Here is a 10,686-nt window from a genome sequence, read left to right as displayed (position 1 = left end):
TACAGTATGGGGGGGAAAAGCTGTTTTTATATATAAAATGTTGTTTAAATATACTTTGGAGTTGTAGGTATTTATTGGTTGGTTAAAATTATTATCAACTAACCATCATTTTTATTCCTACATGGTGAATGTTAACCAAACTAAACAGTAAACACTGCTCACACATTTGGAGCTCACATAAGCAAAATGGCATACTTCAAGTATATATAAAGCATATCATAAATCATGCTTTCTAAACACATTTTCTAATAATTCATAGTTTAAAGATCATGCAGATAAAAATTGTAAGAGCTCAAGCAATGACACACAGTACGATCAATATGATTATTATTATATATGATCTTTATTATACATATTATTTACACTGAGTCATAGTTATTCGAATAGAACTTATTTATTACACTTTCTGTAAGGTGATGTAAATCTTAAACTCTTAAGACAAACAAAACCATATTCCACATATTTGTTTTTGAAAAATACACACCATGTAATGTACATTACTGTATTTACAATTAATCAGATATGTCATTTACAACAAAAATAAGAAAATAAGAAAATATCACATTTCAACTGATAGCTGGCACTCATATCAATCACGTTCATTTCCAGTAGTTGATCTATTTCGTATAATTTATTTATTTATTTAAAAAGGATCCCCGTTAGCTGATACCAATGGCACCAGTTAGTCTTCCTGGGGTCCGAAATCAAGTACATTATGATGATCATATACATACTATATACAAAAGTCTCATCTTACACAGTAAAATCAGACGCCCTGAGATGTAGCTGTCTTTTGTCAGACCGCTGTAGTGAGGATTACTAATGAACAATCTCCTTCCAGGGACTGAGGTCAAACTCCGGGATTTTGCTACATTTAGTGTAACCGGATCGTCTGGGCCGGTACTGGAAGGGCTGGGCTGGTACCTCAGTGATACCGGTGTTGTCACAGATGATGCGGGCGAGTGAGGTCTGTTTCAGGGAGTACCTCTGGTCCTTAGTGAAGACTCCCTTGTTCTCCCACCAAAATCTGAAATTGACAGTTTGTTCATGTTTGAAAGTGCGACTAACACAGCTATCTCCACATCTTCAGTACATGTTTAGTTCAGTGCTTACCGGTCTCCTTGGCGGACCTTCTGGAACTGGGTGGCGATCAAGCATGCAAACAGGGGTCCCACTCTTCCTCCAGGGACAAACGGTTCAGCCACTCCTCCCAGCCACACATCGATGTTGTCAGGTTTGCGGTAGAGAGAAATCAGTTCCTTGGCCAGCTTTCTGTTTTTCAGCACTTTTGACAGCTCCCGACGATTTCGTGGCTGTGACAGCCCACAGAACTTCCGCCATTCGTTGTAGCCTGAGAAGGGACACAAAGGGAGAAAATATAGCCATGTTTAAGATAACGTATGATCGGTAATGCCTGGAAAGGCTCAGATGCAGACAAAATCAATAGAAAGACTAAATGAGAGTAGTACCAGGGAGTCCATGGTCTCTGCCTCTCTGCAGGTTGAGGGAGGCCAGGTCCAGTGCCAACTGGCTGGAGAATTGAAACAGTCTCTCCCTCAGCTCATCAGACAACATGTTATCCTGCGTGTTCAGCTTGGCCTTACTACCCACCAGGCCCCTGATGATTGGGTCCACACCACCTGAAGAATACAAGGGAAGACATTTTAAGTGTTAACTACTGCAGGCTGTTCTCATACACCGTTCATGTATAAGACCGGGGAACGTCGCGTATGGAAGCGGTCAGGGTGGATTGGTGGGACCAAAAATATGGCACTTTTGCCCAGGAGACCAGTACAGTTTTTACAGTTTGGTACCAACAGTCCATTGTAAGTAGACAATTGTCTGCTTGCATAGCACACTATAGCAGCCAATGCTCCTACATCAGTATTATTGCAATAAACCCTCCAGCCATCAGTGGCAGCACTGACTGCTGAGCAGCGCTCCTGTCAGGAAGCAAGTAAGAAATGATTCACCCTACTGAAATCACCTGCACTCAGTTGGACTAAGTCATGCATTCTCTCCTGTCTGATGTTCATCTTTCCTCTAGTGATTTAATATTTCCAATTAAGATGAATACTAACAAGTTAACGATCTTGGCCATACCTTCAAAGGTGATCCTCCAGGGTGTGAAGAAGGCTTTGTGCAGCAGTGGGCTGGGGTAATCCCGGTGCTCCTGGTACTGCTCATTGAGACGAAACATGAAAGGCTGAACCATCAGGTGGGCGAATCTGTAGGCAGCCGTAGCGAACACATTGGCGATCCTGGGATCCACGTTTTCATCATAACCAGGGTAGGTGGACAGATGACTGGTAATGAAGTCCGGACCAACAATGTGAAGTAAGTAGTCTCTGTAAGTCAGAACCTATAAGAGACAAAAAAGTTTAGTTACCTAAACAATTCAAGGACATACCATCCATCCCTTAAATCATGAATGCAAAATTTCCCCTCTCTAACCTGCGAATATCCTCCCATGATCTTGCGCGATTCCTGGTAGAGTGTCTCTCCGTCCCAGTGAGGGTTGAGTTTGGCCAGAGCACGTGCCAGACGGTTGTGCTCACGCATGAACAGTGTGTGAACAGCGGTCAGACCAATGTGCTCGTTGGTGCGCTCGTCACCTGGGGGACAAAGCAGACGGCTGCTTTTAATAACCACAATTATGGGTTGACTTACCTCAGCTGCGTTAACCATGACAACCACAATGTGTCATACTTGAGATCGAGTTATTGGTATTGTATTCTACATACTGTTGTACATATTATGTAAAAAGCATCCTACATCAGTGTTTTTGCTGCCACTCACCAGCCACAAAGCAGGGCACCTCCACTGCATTAACGTCTTTAGTAATGCGGGCTCGGTTGGCACATATGCTGGAAGCCATGGGGGCGAAGGGCAGGAGCTCGCGGCCGTTGTCTTCGTACTGAGAGTTGACCCTCAGCAGGCCCTTATCTGAGGTGAGGTTGCGTAGGAAACGAGCTTTGACATCGTCTGCACCGTACACCTGACCTGCGTCGATGAAAGCTGTGAGAGAGTTCATCTGCTGACGGACGGTGCTTGCACCAAAGACGTGGCCTGTGTTGCCAGAACCACAAGCTGCTGATGAGCGGAAGAAAGGGATGCACTCTTCTGAGTTCCTGCCAAAGCGGGGATCGTTCCTGGGAATCTGTTCAGATGACAAGATGCAGTTAGCATGTGTGTGTTTTAGACGTATTCATGTCTTTTTCTTGTGTAATGCGACGACACTGACCTGAATGGGGAAGCAGGGCTCTGTACGTTCACAGCTCTTCTCACAGTCAATACCCGTATTGAATGAACGGATGACAGGAGAGTGAGGAGTGAAGGTCATGTCGTGGTCAGTCCACTGGCCGAATATTGTCACCATGTGAGTGTAGAGTGGGTCGCTCTCCACATCAGAGTTTTCTGTTCGCAGAATTCTGTTGGACACTTCCCGTACCTGAAGACAGGATGTAGACAATGAGCATATATTATCTATACAAAAGGTACCTTAAAGGGAAATTGGAGATTTGTCTCAAATCATAACATGGCAAACTCGAGCCCAACAGGCAACAACAGCTGTCAGTGTGTCAGTGTGTTGACTTGACTATGACTTGCCCCAAACTGCATGTGATTATCATAAAGTGGGCATGTCTGTAAAGGGGAGACTCGTGGGTACCCATAGAACCCATTTACATTCACATATCTTGAGGTCAGAGGTCAAGGGACCCCTTTAAAAATGGCCTTGACAGTTTTTCCTCGCCAAAATAATACTGTATATATACTGTATATCTATATAGTACCAAAGGAAGAAGACGTCTGTTGACTCTTCGCTTAGGGTCCCAGCCTTTGGGCAGAGAGATTCTATCCTGGTACTCAGCAGGGAGCCAGCGGGTGAAAGGTGTGTTGGAGGATCCCCAGAGAGTGTTGTTTCTAGGAAAGAAATAAGAATTTGATAATTTATTCAATTAATTATTACATTCTCTTTGTCTCGCAGACTGGCAATTACTGTCTACTCCCATTTGTAACAAACAGACAGAGAAGTGGGAGGAAAGTCTTTGGCAAGATTAACTTTGGCCCCGGGGTAAACAAATCAAGCAGCCAGTTAGCTGTGGACATATTTGTCACTTGTTCTTTTCCTTCACCTGTCAATCTCAAAGTTGCTACTTAGCAGCTGCCTCACCTGTTGTTGCAGACGCTGCTTGCAGTGCGAAACTTGTTTAAGTTAGGAGTGGTCTTGCAGGAAGGGAGACGATGTCGGGGAGTGCAGCCTGTCAGATCAGCAATGACCTGCAGATCCTCCTCAGAGATCAGATCTAATCAACAGAGACAGGAAGTAGAAAAATTAACAAAGCTGTGACTTGCAGCCACCTCTATGCAAAATTAAAAGAACCTATTTCGGATACACACCTGTGGCATTGATGGAGCGTTTTTGACGTCCATGTGAAGACCTCTTGATTAGTTTAATGGCATTATCCATATAGTCAGCAGCACGCACGGCAGTACGGGTTAGCCCAACAGGCTGCTTCAACAACCGCAGGATGTCTGAAGGACTCACTGCATTCCTCCTCACACGATCAACGCTCCTGTGTTGCGTGGAAAGATTTGCATGCATGATTTGAATGCAGGCCTATATTATATCGTCACATTTATTTTTCTATCACTGCAGAACTTGTGCAGCAGTTCAGCAGGTTTGGTCACTCACTCTCTTCTGGAGTACTCATAAGCTGAGTCCACTGTGGCCTTGGCTTCAATCACGGCTCTTTCGATGATACTTCTGCTCAATCTTGGTTCTGAAAGCACATAACATCTTTCAGTTAGTCTGCTTTCTGCTGTCGTAAACACAATCCAGTCACCTTTCTCCGTGGTTTCTTTATTTTCTCATTCTCTGTTAATATTGATGTTTTTTTAAGTAGGTTACTGAAGCTACAATGCAGGTTTCTTTCAGGTGCACAATATCAATTTAGTAATTACAGCAAAAAACTATCGTGTTCATCGGTGACCTTCTGTATTTAGCTTTGATCAAAAATGGCAAAATAAGCTGTAGAAAGAGGCTTTTTATACACATTTATAATGACTGTATTTATTTAACTCAGTGTGATCGAGGTATTACTCACCAGCATTCACGTGGTTTTGTAAACACAGGTAAAGACCCGCTGCTATCAGGCACAAAAAGCTCTTCATCTCTGAAAAAGACAGACATATTCCTGTTAAATACACGCCAATCAACTGATAAAATACTGAATATACAGGAGGGCATGGTTGAATGAAGTACATCTGCTATTCGTAAGCGTGAAGAAAAACTATACAAAAGTTAAAAAGTTAGGCAAGAAGAAGCTTGACCGCTGTACCTGGGATGTTTTGGAAGTTCCACTCTGATCCTCCAGCTGCAGTCAGGAGTCGGTGCTTTAAACAGCATTGTCTTGCTGTGTATATATACAGGTTAGAGTGGCAGGAAACACCCATTTGCCACGCCTGAGGCATCATTGTTTGATCAGGTTCCAAAAAATGACGTGTGGTTGAACAGGAAACTGTTACAGCATGAAACCATCTCTAAAATAATGAACCCAACAGCAATACAAAAACACTAACACTGGTCAGAACATTGGTCAAACCTCAGCCCAGTATTTCACCAAGCGCTATATTGACTCCCACTGACTTCTTGTGTGTTCTGAATGCTTATCATACACATTATTAAGTTAAAAGCACAACTGACAAATAGCGAGTTATGAAAAAATGCACAAATGCAAACAGAGCCTAGTTCAGAAGAATTATCTGGGTGAAACACCCCTGAAATGATTGGATGCATTGGACGTTTCTGAACCAAAAATAAGTTTCATATCATTCTCGTATCACGCTTGCAGAAACGCAATGCCAAGTGTTTAACGTTGTGAAACGATTGGTTAGGTTTAGGCAACAAAACTACTTGGTTAATGTAAAAAAAAAGCCTGTGTTGTTTTTCTTTACTGCTGATGAAGACAGATAGGACCGAATATGAGGAAACAAACATTAAAAAAGAAACCATCTCCAAATCTTATTAGATATGTGTTAGCTATAATTAGGCCTATTAATTGAGAGAAATTTCCAGTTTAACAAAAGAGGCCAAAATAATGATGAATGTGTGACAAACATGTGGACTGGCAGAGTCCAAATATAGGTCGAAACAAACGCATGCGACAACAATAATGGAAATTACCACCAGCAGCACACAGTAGTCATGTTCAGAGATTATGAGATTACATAACAGCCTTCATGGCTGAAATAGTACAACACATAATGCCAAAACCATCTCCAAATCTTATTATATATTTATTTATTTACTAATTAGGCCTATTCATTGAGAAAGTAGGCATGAAACAGGTTTTGAATCATTTAGCCACAATAATAAAGGCTTTTTTTAAACTTTTATACCTACAGTATTTACTAAATCAGTGTGCCTTGATTTCTTTTTCTCTCTTGTGAACATTGTTGCTTTGTGTTGTATCACTGTCAGATTCAATGATATAAGTTGTTTTTTGGCATGTTAACCTTCTGGTCTCTTACCATAATGTCTTCGTGACAGTTGTGGATGTTAATTACCAATCCACTTCATCAAACAAGAAGTAGGGCAAATTCTTCACCACTTTATTACATAATTATTATTTCATTGGTCTGTTGAATTTGCCAGCTACAATTAGCCTAGATGCATACCAGGCAGTCTCGGTGAATCACTAAGTGGCTTTTAAAGTTTGGCATCTTTTATTTCCTCATGCTTCTACTATCTGCCAGTCCATTCCCGTCAGTCTAATACCGAAAAAGACCCTGACACGCAAACTATTCCCGGCTGTTAGGCCTGCTATGCTTCCTTTAGATAGATAGTTAGAGGTTAGATACTTTTTAAGAAACGAAATCATCTTCCTTGTTATTTTAAATGGGAGTTTGTCTGTCACAGAACCAGGCTGGTTTCATACACTGTTCACAGCTATATATACGAAAAGTAATGTACTGTAATTCGTATATATCCCACAAAATCAATTTGTGTGTAATTAACATAATCGTGGACCAGGAAACATAAAGAGCGGTAAACGCTGTGTAGGGAGGAGGTTGGGGTGGATGGGTGACTCAAAAAATACCAGACTTTTTCCCAGAACACCCGCGTTTGTGTCCCGTGTGAAACCAGAAGTACACGTTGATTTATTTGTCGCATAACTGACATACTTAAGTAGCGTCACTTCCGGAGTCAATTGAACCCAAACCACGATCTTTTCCTGATCCTAAACAAGTAGAAGTCAACGTTTATTTTCGAAAATACTGTATGCATGTAACGAGCAAAAATTGACACGTGTTGCAGCATTTTTGTTGGAAAACGAACGAAAAAGGAGGAATAACTTTTTCACATGATATCATACGAACCGTGGTATGAGAATACGTTGACAGGAGTTATGTTACCAGCTTATGAAGACTCTCTGCTGTCTGACAAAGCCACAACATGGTCCAACTTACAGTTAGTTTACTAAACAGTGCAACACGTTCTTATCCCAACTCGTCACATACTGACGCCCCTGGGCGTCACTCTAAGTTTAGGCAACAAAACCACTTAGTCAGGTTTAGGAAGAAACTACATGGTTGGACTTAAAATGACTAGGGGTCTACTGGATGAAAGTGTTGGTGTTTGTTGGACCCATCCACCATCCACCACCCCTCACACCCAGCCTATGTGCGTCTTTTTGCTCTAAACTACGTCATCACACTCCCTGCGCATTTTCTCTGAGTGATTGCTGTTCAAATGGGATGCAGAGGATGGATTGATCTCAATGGAAAGTCCGGTGTGTCTCATACAGATACTTTGTACAGCAGTTTCACGCTGATGGCCGAGACAAAGCCTCGGTATTTAACCGAGAACAGGCTGAACAGTAAAAGTTCCTAAACTAAGCTAAGGACAACTGTGGGAGTTGATACCACTTAGTTTTATCGATCTTCTCTGTCCGCAACAAAACAAATATTTCCCTGAATGTTAAACTATTCCTTTAATCAACATGATTCACATTTAATATGAGAAACAATAATCTTTCAGAAACATAAAGCATTTGTGTTGCATTTTCCTCAACGGATCATCAGTTTGTAGATTATATAATTAATTATAAACACAGGGTGTGTAAGATGAAATCCAGTCTGGCTATTAATAGTGACTGCCAGGTTGAAACAAAAATAAATAAATAAAAACAAACTTCCTTTTTCTTCAGATAACAAAAGCATTAATAAATGCATCACTGCACATAATTGTTCAGCACATCGAACAGGCACTGCACTAGTAATATTAAAATTTACAAAAAATATAAAAATACAATTAGTTAAAACAAACATTTGGAGGAAAAAAACTCAATAAAAGACATTTAAAGCTGAAGTCTGTTTTAGGTTTACTCTCTAAGATGTCAACATTTTCACCTTTACATCCTTGAGCAGGCTGGTCAAACTGCTCGGAGCTAAAAGAGCTAAAACCTGCTTTAAGTAAGAGTTCTCAAGAGCTAACTGCAGAGAACTTGAGTGGCCTTCGGTCATACATTAAAACATGTGGTTTAATAACATTGTGCAAAACATGTAGTGCTTTAAAAATTTCCGAAATTACTTATCAAAAATCAATGCAAAATCTAATATGCAGCTTCAATGATGTGTGTTCTCTGCACTCTGAGCTTTGGATGAACTGTAACTTTTATGGGACCAGATATAGGGAGCACTATTTATATTGTGCCATGGGTCATATGTTGTTCGTAAAACATCTACAACAAGTAGATAAATATTGTGAGTGCTGTCTTTTAGCATACATTTTTATTTATTTATCTATTTATTCATTCATGTATTAATTAATGTATTTATTCATGTATTTCTTATTATTATTAACATTATTCATAGCAAGGTGAGGTTATTTGTATAAGACCTGCTTTCCAAATATCACATTTAAAATAGATTAAAGATTGAATAGTTGAAGAAATTTGTGAATGTTTCAGGCTGAACTGCAAAAAACAGCAGACCATTATCTGATTTTACACGTAGTTTGCTTGATAGATTCCTAGTGTCCTTCACCAACTATGAAATAATTCAATACAAGAGCTGTACGTGTGTGATTGCATGTCTAGGAGGATAAAGTTTTAACGCTAATAATAAAGCTGATTCCACCTGTTTCCAGTCTTTATGCTAAGCTAAGCTAAGGAAAACTGTGGGAGTTGATACCACTTAGTGTTATCGATCTTCTTCTTCCGCACCCAACAAATATTTCCCTAAATGTTGAACTATTCCTTTAATTAACATGATTCACATTTAATATGAGAAACAATAATCTTTCAGGAACATAAAGCATTTTGCTCAACGGATCATCAGTTTATAGATTATGTAATTAATTATAAACACAGGGTGTGTAAAATGAAATCCAGTCTGGCTATTAATAGTGACTGCCAGGTTGAAACAAAAATAAATAAATAAATAAAAACAAACTTCCTTTTTCTTCAGATAACAAAAGCATTAATAAATGCATCACTGCACATAAGTAAACACATGGAGTTCTCGAGAAGGAAAAAAAAACTTCCCAGCAGTGCTCAAACGTCATATGCCGTGCCAAGTATTTTCCATTTCAGCAGTGAAGGATGATTGACAGCTCATAAACCACACGGTGTATCATAGGCCTGTAATTTGTAATTGTTCAGCACACCGAACAGGCACTGCACTAGTAATATTAAAATTTCCAAAAAATATAAAAATACAATAAGTTAAAACAAACATTTGGAGGAAAAAAAACTCAATAAAAGACATTTAAAGCTGAAGTCTGTTTTAGGTTTACTCTATAAGATGTCAACATTTTCACCTTTACATCCTTGAGCAGGCTTGTCAAACTGCTCGGAGCTAAAAGAGCTAAAACCTGTGTCTTGGTGAACAGCAGCCGGGTGCTGTGACTTTTCACCATGAGCTTGCCGGTCATAGTTACAGCATGTAAACCAGAATTCATTGTTGTAACATATCTGTGTTATTGATCTTCTCATTTAACTCTTGGCAAGAAAAATAAATAAGCCTATTTCCCAAAATATTAAACTATAATTAAAAATACTGCCAGCCGTTTCCCAAACCTACTGCCAAATCTGCAGCTGTATTCCATTCATTTCAACACACAAAGAAAACCGATTTTCAGTGACTTGAAAAATGTGTGATACAAGCCACTGTGACAAAGTCAGAACGTCCTTGAAAGCACATTCAAAAACAGTTTCCATATAGCAACTGCATTATCCTGTGTGAGTAATAATAACACAACAAATTATATAAAGGCAATTAACACTTCACTTTAAAGGTTGTCAAGTTACTTTCAAGCCTTTGGCTTATCGTGTAAAGGAAAAATAAATATATGCATTTTTGAAGATATCAGACAAACACCTGCAAATCCACCAGTGTGGTCTTTTTAATGAGTTCATCTGGGTTGACACAGCTGAATGTGAGCAGCTGATCTTCAACAGTGGTGTAATGTAACAAAGTCAGAATACTTTATTACAGTATTTAAGTATTTTTTGAGAGTATTTGTGCTTTTTAGTTTGTTTTTTTTCTGTCAACTTTCACTTCTACTCCACTACATTTCCAAAATAAAATGTGTACTTTTACTCCGATACATTTCCCCTAAGCATCTTCGTTACTGGTTGCTATTGCAAGCAAACAGTGGTCCAAGCAAGCAGTGCAAGT

General features: G+C 39.7%; 1 protein-coding gene across 1 annotated transcript; it reads right to left on the bottom strand.

Annotated features, from left to right (window-relative positions):
• Positions 1 to 375: 375 nt before the first annotated feature.
• Positions 376 to 5,420, bottom strand: LOC141781726 (eosinophil peroxidase-like). The gene is made up of 13 exons (XM_074657522.1): positions 5,343 to 5,420; positions 5,109 to 5,177; positions 4,697 to 4,784; positions 4,402 to 4,577; positions 4,175 to 4,307; positions 3,795 to 3,924; positions 3,245 to 3,451; positions 2,800 to 3,160; positions 2,455 to 2,615; positions 2,104 to 2,362; positions 1,470 to 1,640; positions 1,114 to 1,351; positions 376 to 1,027 (listed from the first exon to the last, which is right to left on the bottom strand). The coding sequence occupies exons 2-13, from the start codon at positions 5,173 to 5,175 to the stop codon at positions 820 to 822; spliced, it is 2,199 nt and encodes a 732-aa protein (XP_074513623.1). The 5' UTR covers positions 5,176 to 5,177; positions 5,343 to 5,420; the 3' UTR covers positions 376 to 819.
• Positions 5,421 to 10,686: the final 5,266 nt, after the last annotated feature.

Source organism: Sebastes fasciatus, chromosome 14, assembly GCF_043250625.1.
Source record: "Sebastes fasciatus isolate fSebFas1 chromosome 14, fSebFas1.pri, whole genome shotgun sequence".
NCBI lineage: Eukaryota > Metazoa > Chordata > Actinopteri > Perciformes > Sebastidae > Sebastes > Sebastes fasciatus.
The sequence above is the reverse complement of the archived record's forward strand: the minus strand, read 5'-3'. Positions and strand labels throughout refer to the sequence as shown.